Here is a 22,089-nt window from a genome sequence, read left to right as displayed (position 1 = left end):
ACATAATGCAAGATTTACTTGAACATGTTGAATTCGTCAATGTTAACAAACTTGTTCAACTTGTCATGTGTGCACAAACAGTTATATATGCCGGGTGCCTAAAGTAGAATTAATTATGATTGACGGAAGCCGATCATCGAAAAGGAATTTTCTTTCTGAGTACATAAACCCGATAATTTTGGATAAAGAGAAAAACTCGTTATTTGTCCAATGGTAGTTATACTGGGGATTAAACCTGCGGAATTCTGAACTATGAGAGTTTTAGTGCCTTGTAGCATGTAATACACAGCAAATCATGTGTTTTAAACACTTTTGATGCAAAAAAGCAAACACCACTCATGTTAAATACATATCAATTTAATATTTTACAAATTTAAATAATGATAATTATACAGTTAAAGAAAAGGTTATGAAGGTCTTGTTCTTTCAATCCATACTAATTTTCAAATCTAAGAATTAAAAAGCTTGTCCACATAAAAAGGTAGAGAAATTAGAAACATACGATGTGTCTTTATAACAACTTAGTCAGTTATTCCGTAAGTTTCAGAGTAATATACCTGGACTTCATTCAATGATTCCTTCATCTTTTCGATGTGGTTTGTTATATCTTTTCCGAGCTCAGACTTTGAACCATTAGTGATATCTTTACTTGAGGAGACGATTTCCCAAATATACTCTTCAAAAAAAGAAACGCATAGTAGAAACAATGCCCTGAAAAATGTATGATAGTTTTTTCATACCTTTTATTTTTGTATGGATACGATGTATTCCAGTGAAATGCATGATTTTTTAATGCAATTGTTAACTTTACTGGTATTCTACAAGTCTCACAGACAAAAAGACCTGATTTTGCAAAATTTCCCTCAAAATTTTTATCTCAATTTTCATTTGTTGAATTCCGATGCAATTCCTTCAGGTACAAAGGGGCTATCAAAAGCGGGGGTTCTCGATATTTTGAACCTGGTTTGATCTGAAATATAAAGCTTCCTAAAAATGCTGCATCTGAATATTGCATAGCACAAAAAGGAAAAAGGGCGACTGGAAGCTGGGGTACCGCAATCTACAATTGCAAGAGGTTTTAATGTTACACACAGACCATATCTAACCTATAAAACATAAACCATTAATATCGAACACCCAATGTTCGCAAAAAATATGGTAGACTACGTGTGAAATCAGCAGCACAGCATCACTTCCGAGGATTACGTAAATTGCATGAATGTAATGCAAGGACGTCATCTAAAACATAAGCTATCCCTGAACTGCACAGATCATCTAACAAGACCGTTTTCAGTTGACTAAGAATGATTGCAAGAGGAATTTACATGCCATTGTTCCGAACCCATAACACCCAAAATATCGACTTCAAAGATCTCCGATCAACAGAGTATGACCACAGCATCACTGCTGAACATTTTGGTTAACCAACTAGTCCAAAATGTTTATCTGAAAGCATCTTATAAGTTTAAGAGTGCTAATGCTTTGAAATGAATTTTAAACAGATAACTGCCTCCAGGACGTTAAAAAAGTTGGTGGTGGTGGTGTAATGATATGGAAAAAGGTATTATAAGAAAGTAAGATTGATTTTTTTCGAATTCAATGAACTTTGATGGAAAAAGGTACTCTAACCATGTTTTACCTACACATACACATTCAATTTTGCAGCATCCTAATGCCGTATTGCAATCACACAATGCACAGCCACATATGGCTCGTTTGAAACATCTATTCTTGCAAAGAAACAACAACCTGTTTCAGTCAAAATCATCTAAATGGCTAGGTTTAATCCAAATTAAGCAGCATAGGACAAAATGGATTGACATGATTTGCCAAAGACAATCGCATCCCCAGACTCTGCAACAGCTGACCAAAGTTCTATATTTGGAGTGGGGGAGTTATCCTATACAGTTTTTATTACACACATTTGCTTCCATTAGATGCCGTTTGTGGCTATCTCTTGTGTCTGCGGGGGGCATACCAGATATTGATCTTTAATGGTATTAAACTGACTACAATTTTAAAATTGTTGAGTAATTATGACATTTAGAATTAGTATTCCTTTTGCTTACCACATTTCTGTTTTATCAATGCATCATTTTACTGAATAATCTTTAATATGTTCAATGTGTCAATAAAATTCTACTATGCGTTTCTTTTTTTGAAGAGTATATCAAAACCTACACCAACAAGTGCAAGAGCAGCCATTTTACCAATTAGTTTTCCGGCAGTCATCCCGATTCCTCGACCTCCTTTCCCGACCAAACATGCCGTTTTCGACATGACCTGCGCAACTTTCTTTCCTCTTTTAATGGTTTTAAGCATCGTTTTTATTTCCTTTTTTGTAGATTTAGCAACATCCCTCAAAGTTTCCAAAGCTTCTGTAAAACGATTTCATCTAGGTCGGTTGTTCTTTTTTGGTCACCTAGTATGATGTTTTCAGCTTCCTTGCATTTTCTCAAAGCATAATTCTTATCAATTTGGTCAGAAGTGAGGTTGGTTATTCCACCAGCTAAACCTACCCCCGCTGCTATTCCAGCACCAACGGCGGCAGACGCACCTGCTGTGAAGGGTGCAAGAAGCAAAGCTCCAATCATTATGCTTCCGCTTAACACCCCAACGCTACTACCTACAATTTGAGTGACATTGTTTTGAAATTCACCACTGTCCATGTCGGCCACAATTTGCTCTAAATCTCTGATGGCCCTTCTTCTAGTCCTTACCCACTCTTCATACTGGTTGACAAATTCTTCAAGATACCTTTCATACTTGTGTATGGCATCAATTTCCCGATCTGACATAATTCGTCTGGTAATTGAAAAATATAATCTTGAAGTAATAAAAATAAAAACACCTTTAGTTTTATTTCGAGATTCGATTCTTATGAAATTCATCAAAGGCAAAAATTGTTTCTTCTACATTTCAATGACACATTTTTAACGTTTAGCTAAGGCTCGTTAACCCTTATTAAAATTTTTCTTAAATTGCCTCGAGCCGTCCCGGATGCTGTTCCTGCTCAACTGAAAAATGATTCATCAGATTTAAAGTTCAACCTTGGGTGGAAGCTGGTATACTTGTACAAGTGATTTATGGTGTCATCTATATTATTTTTCTTAAATTTAGGCAGTTATATTAGCTTAAAGATTAATGTAAAATATGTTTGATATATACTTATGAGCCAATTATATAAATGAAATCTTTTTTAAATTAGTCAAGGAAGATCTAAATTTATAATATGAAGAAGTTGAAGCATTTTGTTTCCGCCTTGGATGAATTAAACGTTCTCTGAATTAAGGATTCGGGTAACTATTGTTGCCGTACTACGCCTTGTTCCTTTCTTGGAAGTGTATATTCCGGGTATCGAATTTTTCTACGTGATGCAATTGCATGTATCGTAAAATAAATGCCCAGCCATTTACAAGTTATTTAAATAAATTCCCTTCATCAAATAGCACAAACCTAATGTGCATTTTTAAGTCACCTGAGTCACTAAAGTTTCGTCAATCAGTCGTAATCTTTTGAACATTTTCATCTTCTTCTCTGTTTCTGCTTAACCAATTTCAACTTATTTTGACACAAAGCATATAAGGATAAAGGGTGTTCAAAAATTATGAATTTCATGGTCCCTGCTCCCCTTGGGTCTGATTAAATAAATGCTACCTTTAAAAATCTTCTTTACTCCTAGACATCAATCAGTCAAACTGTTGGCATGAGTGTAATTAGCACTGAGTCTTCTACCAAAAATTTGAAATTAATGATGCCAGGGTAGGGGTTCTAAAATTAGGGTGGGGCTACATAGATTATATAATAGAATGCATTGTTTCTTTGAAAATCCTTCCCTCTGTTTCTGTGTATGAAATAAACTAACAGAGTACATAGCTATGTTTAATAATGCTGCCTCTTTCAAAATTGTGAATCACAGGGTCAGGGATTCTGGTGTTAGGGCGAAGTTCCATTGATTATATAGTAAAAATGCATAAATTCTTTAAAAATCTTCTTCTTGGCTCCTGGGTATTAAACCAATGAACTATATACATTGCTATGATGAGGAAGGATGCTTCTTCCCAATTTGTGTGTTCAGAGCCCCTTGATCTTTGGTTCTGTAATTGGGGGGGGGGGGCTCTCATGATTACATAGTAAAAATAGATTGATTCTTTGAAAATCTTTTCCTTCCTGGGTAAATGTTATAAAAAAAAATCCAAACTTTTGAAAAATGAGGCACAAGGGTCCGTGGTTCCTTTGGGACTGGTTGCACAACTGGTGGTTATGAAGTGGAAGTGCAGTTTCTCTTTGTTACTCTGATCTACTTCTGGATATTAAGTAACCAAACTAAGCATACTAAGTGTATAATCTTGATAAACAATGTTTTCTCTTTCAAAATTTTGAATTTCATGGCTTTTGGTTTAGGAAAATGGTAACAAGATAATCAGGTGACCTATAAGGCCCATGGGCGTCTTCTTAAAGTTCCAACCATGAAGTATTTTTACTCATTTTATAAATATCAAAACACATCTTCAAGATTCTAATATACTAGAAATCGTAATGAAAAAAAAATAGCAAAATGAGGAGAAGAGCACATCGTCTTTATTACCTATATATAGATACTATTTTTTTTACATAAAAGGACAAATTAAATGTAAAAAAGAATTACCAAAATTTTAAGAAAATTAAATGAAAATACGTCTCTTACAACCTCAAAAGACACTTACCTATCTGAATAAAGACTTTATAAATCGACACTCACAGCTTGTTTTTAAGCGCATGTATTGAAATGAGAAAGAAATCGGTATAGCAAAACAAAATGTTTTATTTCCTGGAATGAATTATATCCTGTCAGGTTTGTTTCAAATTTCTAAGAATTGCTTGTTGTATTTGAGTACACAGTCATTTTTTATAAACATAATTTAAATATCTTTTGAGTTAAGATGAATGACCTTGGTTGCCTTTTGTCACACAGAGTTACGTCAAAAACAAAGTTATATGCTTTTGAAAGACTTTTTAAACGGAATGTTTTTTCGTTTTGTTTTTGTTTTTTTTTGTTGTTGTTGTTGTTGTTGTTGTTGTTTATGATTGACAAATAAATAACAAGTAACAGGTACATAAAATAATGCTGTGGATAAGACAATATGATCACTTTCGCTACTGGAAGTATCCATAACGCATTAACGCAGTGCAGTTTAGACTACAAAAATGAGTCAGGGCCTGATTTATAAGCGAAATGTTTACTTTTGCATGATATATTTTATACATATGAATACTTGAAATTTCCTCAAAATTCATTCTGAGAAAATTGTAAGAACACAAATCACTGTAAAATCTTTACAACTTACAAAGGTTTAGGGGGAATATAATACTGACATTATTAGCGAACTAAATGATATTACTAAAATTGAAAAAAAAAATTAATTGATTTTTTTTTTGCAAAAGATTCTTTAGTGAGAAATTTAAATGTATAAATCACTTCTCATCTTAAGAAATCTTTATATTTCCAAAAGGTTCTTTTGATCTGTAAATTTTTGATATTGGCGCATGTCCCTCCCCACTACTTAATGTGTGTTTCCTTCCCAGAACAACTCGGCCAATTTTTTCCCTTACTTCACATGATACATTATTGGGCACAGGGAATCCATTTTGTTCAACAAGTTTTTTTTTATTGGAGATTGTGAAAATAGTCGTTATTTGTATTCTCATTGATAGAAACAATTTTTCAAGTACGCAAGGGGCAGAGTCACAGGGAGTGGCGGAATTTTACAAAAACATATAATCAGTAATAATTGGTAAACGTTGTTCGTGAGACAGTTGCAAGTGTGGCAATAGGTAATGGACAGAGACCATATGAAAGGGGTGGTATTATTTCCTTTTCCAAATCCACAATCTATGTTGGAAGACACCAAAAGATGGGTGAAAGCGTGTGGACGAAAATTCTTTCCTGTGGACAACCAATAAACATACACATGTATGCAGTAAGCATTTCGTTGACGGTCGCCCTACTGATATGCACCCTTATCCAGTGAGCGCAGACTCACCTCGGGTGATTCCAGAGCAACAAAACAAAATAAAGATAGTGTTGGTCCAAGAAAGGTGCCTAATACTGAATGTATCATTATGCCAGACCGTCCAGAGCAAACCTTGTTCGTCACAGTGAAAAGGGGGGGGGGGGGGTTAGAAGTGAACAAGTGTCATTTCAGCACAACAGTGTATGAATAAACAATTTTCACAATACAAAATAGCCGAAGAGTGATTTCTTAAAATAATTACATTAAATTATAATCATTGTAAACTTTAAAGCATGACTTTTAAATCTATATTCACATCAGATTAAACGCCTTTGTAGAAGACTCCTGAAAATAAAAATCAGCTATTTTGAAATGTCAAATCAAAATAATTGAGAAAAAAAGATAGTAAAGCTTATGGTATTAAATTAATTTTAATGCATGACCACTTGTTTGCACATGACTGGTGTGTCAGTTAGAAGTTAAACCAACCTTGACATGGAGGGGATACAGTACAGTCAACGCGGTTTATGCATTTACCGCGCACCCCCGCGGTGTGAATTTCATCGCGGTTAGTACAGATGTCTCAGGTAAAAACCGCGTGCCCCCGCGGTTCAGTAATCCAGGTAAATCCCACCGTCGCGGTGCATCTTACCGATTACAGGTGAAAAAACAGTCTTGGTCTAAAACGCGAGTTACCTCCCTTTGAAAATATCAACCAAAACAAAATCAAACGAAATTAATGATATTTTAAAATTTATAGTTGTTGAAATATTTGAAGTACAAAATGAAAATTAATTTTACTAAAAAAATATACTCTCATGTATCTAAATAATTATAAGAATCGTCTAAGCAATTTTCAAATAGCGTTTACTAATTCTTTAATTACTTTTTTTAATGTGTTCCTTCTATTTAGATCCAGGACTTTCGATATAAATTACTGTATGTGATATATTTATTCGACAATGCAAGATAAAACACCCAGTGTGCTATTCATGATATTCAATATTAATTTATATTTTCGTTGCGTGTGTTTTTTTTTATTTTAATAGTGGATTGATTAAAGAAACAATCTATCGCAGTGTCACTTTCAGTGGGGCTATAAATGAAAGTGTTTTAAAATTATTAATCTTCAAATATAGGATTATAATACGCAGAAGATTTTTATGTAATTAGCATTCTCCGAGTCGTCTGTAAAGTGTCATTCCTTTATTCTGGGGCAATGTTCATGAAAACAGTAGAGTGTGTATGTGTGTGTAAGTTGATGGTCTACCAATCCGTAGAAGATAAAATAAAATTACATAATGTCTAGAGCTAGACCTGGTACGCATACTTGGTCCTCACAGCTGTACACTGGACAAGGTGCGATCCCCTGCACCAGCCCTTCCCCTGGTGTACACGTGCGTGCCCGAAAGCGGGTCAGTAAATTTCAACTGTCGTACAAGTTTAACATACTTCATAATGACATTTACATTGATCATATAATTTAATACATATTTGAATTAATTATTTAAATTTACGATATGCAGATTACCATGATTACTTTCGTGTAAAAAGTCAATTTTGATGTAACAATCATCCCCTCCCCTCTTATTTACTTGGACTCTATTAATGTGTCTTACACAAAACTCAGCACAATCACAACTTTGAATGGGGTGTTATTTTCCCAATATCAGTAGATAGAAGCAAAGTTGATTTAGAAAATATTGTATTTATGTATGAAAATTCAACCAAAACAGTGGGGAAAAAAATCTACCAAGCTTATTACTGCAAAATTCTATTCGGACTATTTACAGCGCGTTAACAAAAAATTACTGAAAAAGAAATTCATAAACACCACAAACAATATCGGAACAACATTTTAGGTACATTTTGCATTGGTAAGTAATTTTTTGTCCTTGTTAGATGTAGTACATGTATACACAGTGTACATGTAGCTGCACGGATTAATCGAGGTCTCCTTAGTAACTGGTGGATTCCTGTGTATTGTGCGCGTTCAGGCGGAGAGGGATTTCCTGTCTCACAGTGACACTGTACTGGGTATAATTTCACACCTTTGTGAAAGACAAAGGATTTGGATTTTCGCAACATTTTGACAGTTTTAAAATATAAAATCATAAACCGGGTGGATTATAATTTTTGACCCCCCCCCCCGCCCCAAAGATTCCCCCCTTCTGCCGTCTGCATATACTTCATTTTTTTTTAAACATAAGGTTGTATGTTTCAAAAACATTAATTTTACATTTAAATTCACAAAGAAAGATTGATCTTAATAAATTTAAGTGACTTTCCCTGTATATGCATGGTCTTCTACAAATACAAAAAATTGGAATGTTAACACCGAGGGCTGTTCTATGTGTACTGTGTACATGTTCCTACAAAATTACGACAAGCTAATGTATTTCATCGCGTAGTTAATCCCATACGTTGACAGGGTAGGATATAGAGGTGTACATGAAAATCGTTGAAATAATATTAATTCTTTAAATTTACATATACATGTATAGCAAAAGGACGATATTTCAATTTATTATGCACGACCGTATGCACAACAAAGCACCCCGTTTCATCTATATACTATTATTATGCGGAAAGAAAATTTTAAGCTTTCTCTTATTTTATTTGCACATTGAGAGTTAATTAATTAAGTAACACTCTAAACTGCATACAAATATTTCTACTACTCAGTGTTTTCAGTTAACACGCTATTCTCATGAACATTGTTCGTACTTACAAGAAATTACTTGTATGCTTTCAAGCCGAAATGTGTTGCCGTTTAAAATGAATTTTGCCGATTAAAAAAAAACAAATAATACGTGAGAGAGGGAGAGATTTACTGCACATTGCCTATAAACATGTTTCAGAATATCTAGCTCTTCCATCCATCGAATATTTATCGAAACATGTATGCGTTTCATTGTAAAAGTGATACACGGTATATCGTCATTAACTGATTAATTTAGAGAAATAAAGTTTATGCTTATGCTGAGGATATAATTTATTTTTTAAAAACATGTTTTAAAAACTAACATTTATCAAACATCAGAATAGCTTGAAAAAACAATCATAGCCATTTTTTTTTTTTTTTAATTCTTCGGGTAGTAGTTACATTGTATAATATTTCTAATAGCACCACTTTTTAAAACTCAAAACCTGCAATTTTACAGATCGAAAGAACACTATTCAGTTATAGATATTATACGGCCATACAGGTAAAATAAATCCGATAAGCCAGTCAACGGTAAGTCACACCGCCGCGGTCCATACCTGGCTACAGGTAGGACCGCGATGAAATAACCGCGAGGGTGTATCGCGGAAAGGATCAAAACACCGCGGGGGGAGCGCGGTTTAATGCCTAATCCGCGTTGACCGTACTGTATCTGGCAATGAGGATAACAGCTTCACTGATAAAGGGTACACAAAAAGAAAACTATTGATAGATTACATATTCAAAAATAACAAGTCATGTTGATGAATTGTTTTCTTTTATATTGATACACAGCTACTTTATGAACACTTATGCTTAATCATCAATCAAGACTATCACTTGCTGTGTTCACAATCATTCAATCTGTTGAAGTTAAAGGCATCCTTAATAGTATACTTGAAAAGCAATGAAACAAATGATCCTCAATATTTAAGGCAATTAAATGTCTGCTTATTTGTCATCTAGGTCTGGCAAGTTTAGATTTAACTTTAAGTCACTTAGAATCTACTTCTATGGTCGATACAATGACCTTGTCAGCAAATACAATTTAGCATCGAGTCAAATCCTGACTGACGTTTTTTTATACCAATGGTTAGTTCATTGTTTATACACTGTATTGACGACGGATTTTCCCGTTATTTCACGATCGTGACAATGAGCACACAGCGGGTGTGACCGGTCAGCAGAGGGTGCTCACTCCTCCATGGCACCTGATCCCACCTCTTATGTTTCAGAGGCCCGTGTATGCTCTGCTCTTGTTTTGTATTGGTATATGGACTTTGAGATTGAATACTGACTGTTATCTCCATATCCGTCTTACATACTTTAAGCATAAAAAACAATATAATAGAGTGCACAAAATGTTTGTACAAAAATCCAGTTTTCCATCTGCACAGAGAATTACATACTCGAATTACAAATATCTTACTACATTTAAGGGTCTTGTGGCTATAACTCCCGCAGGTTCTTTCTGATTTATCTCTGATTTACATACTTGTAACATATCTAACTAGAAAAAATATTCTGTTTTTTTTTTTTTTTGGCAGGTAATATTGAACTTGGCGATGACATTATTGCTGATCGTGGGTTTCTTATTAGAGGCGACTTAGCAATGAAGGGTGCCACATTAAATATTCCTCCATTTTCTTTTGGAAGGCAGTTGGGCAGAATGCAACTTTGAAAAAAAATTCTATTAAAAGTATAAACGTTCATTAACTTACATGTATACATCATGTACATACCAGCACTTACTCTTGCGTAAAACACTTCATTATATGCTGTTTAAAAATGTCCCAAGTTTGTTGAGCATTTTATCAAAAAAGTAAGGATCAAACTCAGCCTGAGCAACACAGATTCCTTTTTTTGTAAATAATAAGATTTAAACATACCCATCTGACCTTGACTTTGGTGATAGTATTCAGAGTTTTCAGTCACAATTATTTCACCTTTCTTATTGATGAAACAATCTTTTCTGAGACACACTTCTTTTGAATCTTCATCCCTTAAGTTAAATGGGTACTTTACCTCAAGAATAGTACTATTATGACATCTGCATGTGAAAAGACCATCAATAAAACAACCAATAAAATTCATGGTAGGATGTATTCTTAAACCTATGTGTGACAAAATTGGATAATTTATCGTTATACGTGTACCTTGATTTCATGATCTTAGTTGTTTCATGGGAACTGGGCAATCATGTTGACATGGTCGTTAAGCCCATGAATTGCCCAAATCAGTGACTGACTTGAGTTCGAAGGCTTCTATTTCATATAATGCTGCTCCAATGTGACGGTATCTACATGTACCATCAGCTCTGTAGAGAAAAAGCACTGGCGGATTTAAGGGGGGGGGGGCGTGGGGGGGGCCCGCCCCCCCCCCCCCCTAAAATTTTCAAAGTATGATGTGACTTATATTTATAATGCCACATTTTGGTACAAAACTAACCAAACCACTGGTTTTCTGCCTGGATTTACTCTTAAAATGCACAAAAATCCAGGATCTTCCGGGGGCTGCGCCCCCTGGACCCCCACTATTCAAAATTATGATATGACTACATTTGTAGTATTAAACACGCCGTACATCGCTAAGCGATATACCACTATTAGTAAGTAATAAGTAATTAATTCGTTTATTATAGTGGCATGCGTTACAATACAATGAGAATTAAGAAACATTCAATACAATTATTATTCAAACATCCCGTTCTGGACCTATATGCCACTTTAAACAAAAATAGTTGGAAAATATGCACTATTATTGTGCCTGGTTTTACTCTAAAATACACGAAAACCCAGGACCTTCTGGGGATTTCGCCCCCGGGCCCCCAACAGGGCTTCGCCCTGGACCCACTGGGGGCCTTAAGGCGGCCCCCAGACCCCTTGCCTCAACAAAATTATCCACGCCCCCCCCTAACCACAAATCCTGTATCCGCCCCTGAAAAGTGTATGAGATGTAGCTTACACACATTCTGTTGGACAATATTTTTTCTCAGCCATAATAGTGTATATTGTATACATAAATGTAAACACATATGTACACACATTTGACTACTTGTCCATTTTTAAGGGTCAATTATCTCGATATACCGCCACAGGCGTATGTGGTCTGTAAAGCGCGGCTAATTGGTTGACGCTATTCCTGTTGTAAAAAATGCAAAGGCAGACAAGGTACATGCAATTAAGTGATTATACAAGAATTAAATAAACAATAATTTTAACATAAACTATTAAATTAATTTTGTTTTCTGTTTAATAAAAAAAAATTTAGTCACAGCTTCGCCACGAAAGCGGTCATTGTTAAAGTAATAACAATTTTATTTTGATGATCTCTACTTTAAACAATGCCAAGATTGCTGAAAAAATAATTATACGGTAAAAATTGTGAACGTTTCATTAACAATGATGCCAGAAACAATGAATTTATTCAAGAATTCACTTTACGTACTATCGGCAATAATATCACGACGATCGACCCAGTATGTTTTTTTTTCAATATCAGTCGTGCAGATTTTTTTATGCATACACAAGTACTTATCTTTATTTCATAACTGCAGTCCATTAAAAAAATACTTGAAGTATTTTCAATCAGAAATATGTTTTTAAATGCGTGTTCATGTAATGATAAGAATAGAAACGCTAAATGGTATTTCTAAGAAGAGTAACTCTACTTCTTGTTTTCTAAAAGATAGGAAATTCAATTCATCGCCAAAATCGTTATACCTCCATAATTTCTAAATTACAAAAGGTGGCGGTTTATCGAGAATTAACTATAGGAGTTTTACTGTAGCCTTCGCGGGTATGTTAAGGAAGCATATAAGTAATTTCTCGGGAAATTTAGACTTTTTGAAGAAAATTTAGTTTAATAATTTACCAAAGCCACTGATAAACGTAAACTGTCCTTTACTTTTGCATACAGTTAAAAGCGTGTCTAAAGCAAAGGCGTGCATCACCGCCACGGCATCACGTGACTTCTATTAATAGCAAAATTTTCCTTAATAAAAAGGCTAGCAGAACAACAATACCCCGGAGTTTGATAATCTCTTTGAGTATATAATATAGCTGAAAAACATCTATTTTGTCTAAAAAGTGCTGCTAGAATCACACTATCTTGTCCGTAAAATATTAACCCTCTGGCTGCGACGTCAATGTACAGAAAAATATAACGTCACTGCGAGAATAAAACGACGTCACAATTTCGTTGACACTATTTTGCGGGCTTTTCAATATTTCGGGTTAACGCTAAGTGCGCGTCTTTTATAGGAATGTGTATAGGGGGTTTATTCGTTTGCGATATATATGAACAAACTATAAAGAAGTTCTATATTTATACAATTTGCGTAAATTCTAATTATTTTATTAAGATTTTTTCAATTAGTTTTTTTTATGTAATTCTAATAAAATAAAACTGTTAAACGATTGCGAGAAATGAATAAACATTAAAATCAGACGCAAACTCAAAACAGTGTGATATACAATGATTATCCTTTATTTCTAAACTTTTAAAAGTAATTGTAAGTATAATTAAATAAAATTGAAAAAAAAGTATAGACCAATATAATAGTAATTTATGTTCCTCATTTTACATGTATTCTTCATCTGCATGCATTGCAATTTCTCACGTTGTGCGGTCTAAAAAACAATAATAGAAATTCAAATATTTGATTCTGTCTTTCGGCGCACAGATTTATCGCTTTCATCAAAAAATGAATAAAAACCAAAATTAAATTATACCCAAAAAAAAATTTTATTTTTAAAGAAAAATTTTCTAACATAATAACTTTGACCAATGAATTCAAATTAAAATTTATCGAAAACAATTCTATAAAATCTAAAGTTGTTTAAATATTTCATTTACTAGACATTAATTAAATGTTGACTTTAAATGATTCAACACCTGATTACCGATAATTAATCCAAGAATTATGAAGCTTTACCAACAAGTTGCTCAGTTTAATGTCGATATTTACGGAAAATTTACTTTCCGGTGTAATATTTAGTTTAGCAAAAATTAGAAAAAAATACCCAACTCATACTGGTACAAAGCCCCGTGTTTTGCATGTTATAAATTTGCATATATATTTCATAAAAGACGTTTTCAATCAAAAATTATCTTTCGTGAAATATGGAGAAAAAAATTTAAAAAATTAAAAATCTTTAGCTGTGAAATATATGGACAAACACCACCAAATGTTTTCCCATAGACTTCCATACAAACTTTAGCCCCTCTCACTGATACATATATTGAATTTCGGGCAAATGACCTTTTTGTCGTGAAAGTTCGAGATATTGGAAAACAAAAAATGCCAGAAAAAATATACCGTCACGCGGCACTTTTACTTTCAATTTCCAATTGTTTACAACTAGGTGCGTTTGACACCAAATGAAAATCTCTAACCAAAGTGCATCCCTCCCTTCAAATTTTTACCTGTAACTCCTATATACCTCAAAGAAACCCAAGTCTTGATATGAGATTTTTATCAACTTTATTTCACTTGTCAAATACATAACAAGTCTTTTCTCTTATTGACCAATCACGCGCCAGCTAGCATTTTCTCCTCCGCACAACTTTGGGTGTCCAAAATGTCTGCGCCCATGTATTTGTTTATGTAGGGGTTTTTCCTATAGAGTAAAAGAAACATTTATAAAAAGTGGTCAATTTAGTAAATTTAGAACACATATCCATTGCTTATCTCACCTCTTAAATATTGGGACTGACAGTCTTAGCTTAAGTACATCATTGGCTGTTACATTTCACACCCCAGTCAACCAGACCCACATCTGTGAAACAGAAAAGATGTCTATAAATTGAAGCATTTTTCTTTCAAACTTTTAAAATAAAATGATTAATCTAGCATATGTTTTGCTTGTTTTTCTTATTATCTCTAATAATTTCTCAAGGTAGATCATGTTAATTATTCAGGGTAGCAGGTACCCGTTATTAATGAAAAATGAAGAAAATCAGCAGGTTTTTGTAAGAAAAAGCTGGGTTATGGAAAGAGTAAAAACTAATGTAGATAAAATAATCAATGGAAAGAAAGAGAATTATATCTAGTTCAAATGTACATAAGATTAAAGAGAATTTTATCAGCAATGGGTTGCTGGCATCAGAGAATCAAATACATCCCCACTGAAAATTTTGTAATTTTGAAGGGGGGGTGACCTACATTTTAGCCAATTTTCATGAATATTTCATGTAATTGATGTTAAATATGTATATTCTCATAAAAGGCAAGTATAATTATTTGCATATCATTTCTTATAATTGACATAATTAATAAATTGATTAAATGCCAAGGGCAGATAAATCATATTGTCTGACTGAATACAGTGCTCACATTGTAAGCAAAGTGCTTAAATAACTGCAGTTCTGAGGAAATTTATTTTCAAATAATCTATAAAAAGTTCTAAATAACTTAAATATTAAGAGATTAACTAGATTTTCTAAGAAAACCATACCTTGGAACTCTTAATGAAAGCAAAGAGATCATCCTGAGAGTGTCCATGTGTTGTTCATTGTAAGAGGGTAGGGTTCATTAATCTCTTCCTTCTTGAGAATGCATTGCTGAAATACATTTTATTTTATTAAAACATACTGGTAAATGCATCTAGTAGCTTATATCATAATTTTTTATTATTTACAACTTCTTTTAAATTTCTTGTAAGCATTTGTGATGTAATACCTTTAAAATAATCATTTTTAAATAGAATTTACTCAGATAATTATTTTAAAAAATATCAAAGAAATTGAAAAAAAATAACTGCAGATAAGCATGACTCTTGTTATTCAAATAAACCATATTTAAACAAAATTCCTTCATTTTTCAGCATCATTAGAGCACAAAATTACCCCCCCCCCCCTTTTCAGCTGAATATCAAGATTGGATATGGCAAGGAGGAGGGATATTCAGACACCTTTTTCATAATTTTTTCAGTTATAATTTTGCATATTTATTGCATTTTCAATGTATTTTCTGCAAAAATATATTGTACAGTAATTTAAATTAAATTTCCTACTAGTTATCTCTAAGTTTCACCAAAAGTATAACTTTTATTTCAAGCCGGCACTGATTACATGACTGAATCTGACTTTGCTGCTGGATTATGCCCCTTATGTGAAAACAAAGTAACCTATTTAGTTAACAGCAGTCAAATTTTGTTATAAATTATCCAATCAACCCTGATTAACACAAATTTGAAAGAGGATTACTCAATCTGTTCCAATGTCTACACTCATAAAATACATGGATTTAAATGAATTTCTCAAACTGCGAGGGGGATATTCATATGTTTTGTGTATTGATGATGCCCATAAATATTGATATTGTATTATTTACAATATTCACAGTAAATTTCGGTATAAATATTTATTAAAAATTATTTAAATGTACACTTATTGAAAATATGAGAGCTAGGGCAAAAATTTAGGCATTTTTTCACTATGTGCAGTCCCTATTGTGAGCCTCAATTTACCCAAACCCTCTAATTTCTAAACAAATAGTCAAAACTAACTAAAATATAATCTCAATGCCAAAAAAATAGGAACTGATTGATGTTTTGGCTCTAATCAATTTTTATCCATGAAATCATACCTATTCTATAGGACAAACACCACCAAATGTTTTCCCATAGACTTCCATACAAACTTTAGCCCCTCTCACTGATACATATATTGAATTTCGGGCAAATGACCTTTTTGTCGTGAAAGTTCGAGATATTGGAAAACAAAAAATGCCAGAAAAAATATACCGTCACGCGGCACTTTTACTTTCAATTTCCAATTGTTTACAACTAGGTGCGTTTGACACCAAATGAAAATCTCTAACCAAAGTGCATCCCTCCCTTCAAATTTTTACCTGTAACTCCTATATACCTCAAAGAAACCCAAGTCTTGATATGAGATTTTTATCAACTTTATTTCACTTGTCAAATACATAACAAGTCTTTTCTCTTATTGACCAATCACGCGCCAGCTAGCATTTTCTCCTCCGCACAACTTTGGGTGTCCAAAATGTCTGCGCCCATGTATTTGTTTATGTAGGGGTTTTTCCATATCTAGACCATCAGAAACAATTAATCCATTTGTCTTTTTTACATGATTTAGAAAAAAAGTGTTTAAATTTATTGAAAGCTAAATTCAACAGTAAATATTTAATGAGAGTTTCCTTTCTTTTCCGGGGTTGTTTTTTTTTTTTTTGGACAAGTCGACACGGCTACTCAATGACCTAAGGGACACCATTTTCTATAACTTTTCATTTTGATGTTAATAAAAATCAATTTTTAGTTGAGTATAAATGATGATTTAGAAAATACACAAGTACTGTTCTCTTATTAGAGAAGTTGACGGGATTATGATAATTCAAAACTTAATTTAATATCTGAAGATTTAAAAAGATATGTAATCTTCGCCATAATCATAATGAATGGAATATTTAAAAAAAGACTTAGAAAGCTGCTATTCGTAGCTGTATATAGTGTCTTGTAAAAGAGAGAATTCATTTGACAAGCGCATTTTTATTCTTCCTGCAAAATATCGTATTGTTTCTAACATGGAGTCTAATAAATGTTTTGATCGTGTTTTTTCGATAATTTCAAGCAGGCATAACAGAAAAAATATGCATTGGATCAAGATCCAGATTAAAACTTGTATTAAACCGTGTTCTTGTTGCAGTAACATGTAACAGTTCCCCGAAGTTTATTGATATGTTACAGAATATATAACAAGATCGTGCGTGTTTGTTGACACGATATTCAAATCGTGTGTACAAGGTTTATCTAAAATCGAAAAAAGTGGAAATAATAAACGTCCATATTTAGAACACAGGAGAGCGAAAAATAACCATGCACATCCGAATAACACCCCCCACTCCAATCCCTGGGTCGTATTTACAAATCATATCACTTGATTGCATGTGCAGCACATGTTTCATTTTTTATCATTAAAATGGATTAGTACGCCAAAAATATCATTAAGATTAATCGCTTCACTGTCAACGGGAGGGCACATGGATTACAAAAGAACTACGAACTCTAACTCTTGATTCCCGCCTACATTTTGCACACATTAAATTCAATATTAATGGCAATTTGACCATTAAATCTTTGTTTAATACAAAGAACAGTTCTATGGTAATTGATTAATCATTATAGTTCCAGCGCTAGACAGTAAATTATCATTATTTCCAGCTCTTGAGAAAAGGGGGGTAGACGATATTTTCTGGTGAAATCGAACTTTCAAGAATCACCATATTTTGAAATAGTCTGAAATATCATAAAATGTATTTCATATTTTTTATTATGTTTTACGCAAATAAATAAAACATATATAAATTAATAAAATACAATTATTTAGTTGTAAATAGCTTTAAACTTGGTGAAAAATCAGCATTTATTCGTTTTTTGTCTATAAACATACACCCCCCCCCCCCATGAAACACAAAACTCTTTGATATCCCAATTAAGTAACATTTTATGAAAATTCATATTAATATCTATAAAAATTCTGAAAATCATTCGACTATGTTAACTTTTGAGAATTGACTTAGAGGTAGGCGGGAGAACAATACTATCGTTCGTAATTCTTTATTTATTTTACATAGTTGTCAGGTCTATTTTCATTTTTTTTTTTTTACAATGAAACATTTGACTATATAAATTGGATCTCAATTAATTTTTATAGTAGAATTGCTGGTAAGGTTGGGGTGTGTGGGTTACATTAATTTTGAAAATTGAAAGCATAGATATTGACAATACATAAAAACTTTGTGTGGTTATGTTAGTGATATTAGCAATGGTTTCTGAAGTTTACATTATACGAAAACATGAGAGTTTTTTTCAATCTGACAAGTTAGCAAAATTAAAAAAATGTCCATGTCTTAAAATTTTACATTGACCTTACGACAACAAAAATGAGGAAGGGGGGGGGGGGGCGACCGGCAGCCGAATAGACAGGATACTATGGCAAAAATACAATATATATTATATATTCAGAAAAAAACAGGGGGCGACATTGTATCCTTTTTCAGGATCTTCTAAAACGAACGCAAATACAGTACGATGCTCTATTGCAGAAAAAATTTACATAACCCGCGTAACTCCGATATTTAAAAGATTTTTATAGCTTATATGAAATAGAAATGTAGAATAAGTTTTTATCTATAAATAAAATCTAATGGACTTGTGCGTTTGGACATGCTGAGGGGTATGGAGTCATTGCAATGGAGAAACGATACTTGAATTGAGTCTGGGGTCATGTTGCGAAAATAAAACCTGTTCAGCTCTGCAAAGCGACTTGTTTCCTCTTCCAAGAAAATCTATAAAGCTTTTAAATTGATCAGGTACAGATAATCTATTAATTATTTGAAGATTTGACTGGGATTCTTCGATGAAAGTTGGATTTAACAGCATCCTAGGTCGATCGATCGAGAAAAATATTTGCTAGAGTGTGACTGAGTATTCAAATGTCCTAGCTACTTCTTCAAAACTGACCCGAAGGCAGACCTAGATGAACATCATTTTCGCTGTCAGTTTAATTTCTTATTCAAACTAAAAACCAAGATCATTTTTAGAAAAAAATTCTTTTTTTAAATGTTGGAAAAGATGTGTAAATAAATAAAAATGTAATATTGTAAACTTTTTTGAAAATTATATTTCTAAATTATACACTGTAACGTGCTTTTACCCCCAAATTTAGGAGAGAATGAATACTTAGTATTTTCATTTAGTACTCTTCTGAAAATTTAAATATATAATTTTTTTTTATCATATACAATTATAATTTTTCCTCAACAAAATTGACTGTTACCCTTAATTTAAGTTTACAGATACATGTATTACCGGTATTTATGTTAGAACTGAATTTGCGAAAAAGTATTCACTAAAAGAAAAACCTAGTCGATTTATCTAGTGAACATCGTAAATCATTTGTCGTGAATAGTAAGTTTTCAGTTTACTGGTTAAGAAAGTGAGTTGTTGAGCTAGGGTCGTATTGATACGTAGATACCGGCCTAGTGAAAGTTGTTTATAAATTCCAGATTCACTTATGTTATCTAGTAAATATACCTAGTAAAACTACTTTTAAGGTAGTGATTATATGGACAAAACATTGTTTCATAACTCTTAAACTTTTAATTAAAATAAATTGCAGTCAAATTTAATTATTATAATATATAAATTACAATTTAAAAAGTGAAAAGACGTCTCAAACTTTATGACGTCGCCAGGGACATATATGTCCCTCCCGCAGCCAACGGTAAAAGGACATATATGTCCTTCCCGCAGCCAGAGGGTTAATTCCACACATTCGCACAAAACCTTACCCTTTGTTTTGAATTTTATACAGATGAATCGAGATTTTTTGTACAACCATGATTAACTTGGGATTCTAGCAGCACTTTCCAAGTTTGTTAAAATGCAAACTTACAATCTGTACAAATCGAGTGTTTTAAAACATCCAGCTTATTGTTGTTCTGATGCATTTTTTGGTCAAGAATGACGGACGATAGGCCGACCAGAATACGTAATATAGCTGACTGTCTTCGAAAGACAACATAATCGATGAAAATAAATTAACATACCTGTTAAATTAATTGAACTCCATACGAATTTAACACAGTATTTCCGATATTTCCTTTTAAACTCCATTTTACATATCGTTGAACATGCCTCCTTAGCCAAATTCTCTTTACACGACATGATCAATTCCCAAGTTACTTGAAGTACACATATGACGTCATCGGTGGTAGATTTCAATTTTAATGACTGTTACAGCATAACAAAATAAAAACATTTTATTTTTGTAAATGTTTACACATTTCTAATCATTTACTAGAGTTAAATTACGTAGCTAAGTACCAATATTACGAAAACCTGATTTCAAAAATTGACGTCATCTTGCCTACTGTGACGTCATAATGCAGCACTGATTTAGCCAAGGTAGAATATTTTGTATGCTTCCTTATTCCCCCTGCGTTGTTAGTTCATTCGACAGCCCCTGGATCCGGAAGGAATCTTCTACTGAGAATTCATTCAGAATATCATGCACAGACAGAAGCTGATCAGGATCATCTGGTAAACCAAGCTTCACAACTGCACCACACAGCCTCCATAAATCCATAGGTTTCAATTTTGAAACAGAAATCCCCTTTCTTTTCAAGAAAAGTTGTACCTCATTAACTTTATACGTTGAAAAGGTTGTAGTCGCCATTTTATCTATAGATTCTGTGTCGGGTATCACGTGACTTTGTAAAAAAACGAAAGGTTAAAACCAGACCGGATGGAAGAATCAGAGCTGATGAACGAGGGAGATAACCGTCATTTTTATTATTCTGAAAAACAATGCTAACTTTTTCCACAGCAATCAATTACACATATCCTTATTTTCAAGCTAGTACTCAAGTAATTAGCTACTGGGCTGTAGTATTCCGTTAACATCTACACATTGTTATAAAAACTCAAGTTTCTTCGATACTTAAAGAGCATGATCCAAGTATGATCAGTATCCAAATCGAGACAAGTTACTGATGAATAGATTGATGTTAAAAGGATTTCGACACCATGTCTAAGGTATCTAATCAATATTAGGACCTAATTTTTTCACCTTAAGTATCAATTGTGTTTATGTAATAGGGTGATATTATCTATACATTTATGATTAATAAATGATCTTTTAGGAATACTGTGTTTCTTGATTTTATTATTATTTCACTTGATCATCATCTACATCATTTGCAGCATCATCATCATTTTGTATATATTTGAATTGAAACACAATTGGATACATATTACTGTTTTGCCCTATTCTCCCTTGGTTCTTTTATTGTGCTATACATTGATCATTAGTTGACTTATTCAATTAATGCCTATGGCTATTTTACCTATGTGGTCATTTTCAGACATGCGATTCATGTCATGTGCTTTTAGTAGCCAATAAATACTTCTTTACTATATTTCAATATACATTTATGAATGTTTATATTTCCAAAGGCAAAAGAATGTCGCAAAATTTGGTTTAGAGTGTAGGGTCCTAATAAATTTCATGGACAAGTTTGGCTGATTGATGTCTTTATTTTCACACCCTACAGTATGTAGTTTCCCGCTTTTGGTGAACTGCCTTTGTTCATAACAAAGTTAGATTTCATAGAGGAAAGTCCTATATAGTGCTTTATTTATCAGAGACTGTATCTATATGTAGTCTGCCATATTTAGTACCAGTAATCTTGAATGACCAGATTTACTGACTACTGACAGATAGTAAGTGCACTCTATATTTTATTATCTTAATTAATATCATATTTAATATTTCTGTAAATTATCTAATTTATGCATTTTCTATCATTCATGAGTAAATTCAGTTGATTTGATTGTAAAGTATCTTTCTCTTACTTTTATCATT

The 22,089-nt window shown here is 32.9% G+C and overlaps 1 protein-coding gene and 1 long non-coding RNA gene across 2 annotated transcripts; both read right to left on the bottom strand.

Annotated features, from left to right (window-relative positions):
- Positions 1-2,207: 2,207 nt before the first annotated feature.
- On the bottom strand, positions 2,208-4,843 carry LOC134241924 (apolipoprotein L3-like). The gene is made up of 2 exons (XM_062723932.1): positions 4,707-4,843; positions 2,208-2,805 (listed from the first exon to the last, which is right to left on the bottom strand). Exon 2 carries the CDS (start codon positions 2,796-2,798, stop codon positions 2,361-2,363), a length of 438 nt encoding a protein of 145 aa, XP_062579916.1. The 5' UTR covers positions 2,799-2,805; positions 4,707-4,843; the 3' UTR covers positions 2,208-2,360.
- Positions 4,844-14,165: 9,322 nt separating this feature from the next.
- On the bottom strand, positions 14,166-16,751 carry LOC134241923 (uncharacterized). The gene is made up of 3 exons (XR_009986760.1): positions 16,289-16,751; positions 15,156-15,261; positions 14,166-14,477 (listed from the first exon to the last, which is right to left on the bottom strand). It is a non-coding gene; the product is annotated as an uncharacterized LOC134241923 (long non-coding RNA).
- Positions 16,752-22,089: the final 5,338 nt, after the last annotated feature.

Source organism: Saccostrea cucullata, unplaced genomic scaffold (genome assembly GCF_032062105.1).
Source record: "Saccostrea cucullata isolate Sc308-1 unplaced genomic scaffold, CSIRO_AGI_Scuc_v1 ctg2692, whole genome shotgun sequence".
NCBI lineage: Eukaryota > Metazoa > Mollusca > Bivalvia > Ostreida > Ostreidae > Saccostrea > Saccostrea cuccullata.
Note: the sequence above shows the minus strand (reverse complement) of the source record. Positions and strands in the feature narration are given on the sequence as shown.

Coding starts and splice junctions, on each gene's coding strand:
- LOC134241924 (XM_062723932.1), bottom strand. CDS start 2,798: ATGTCAGATCGGGAAATTGATGCCATACACAAGTATGAAAGGTATCTT.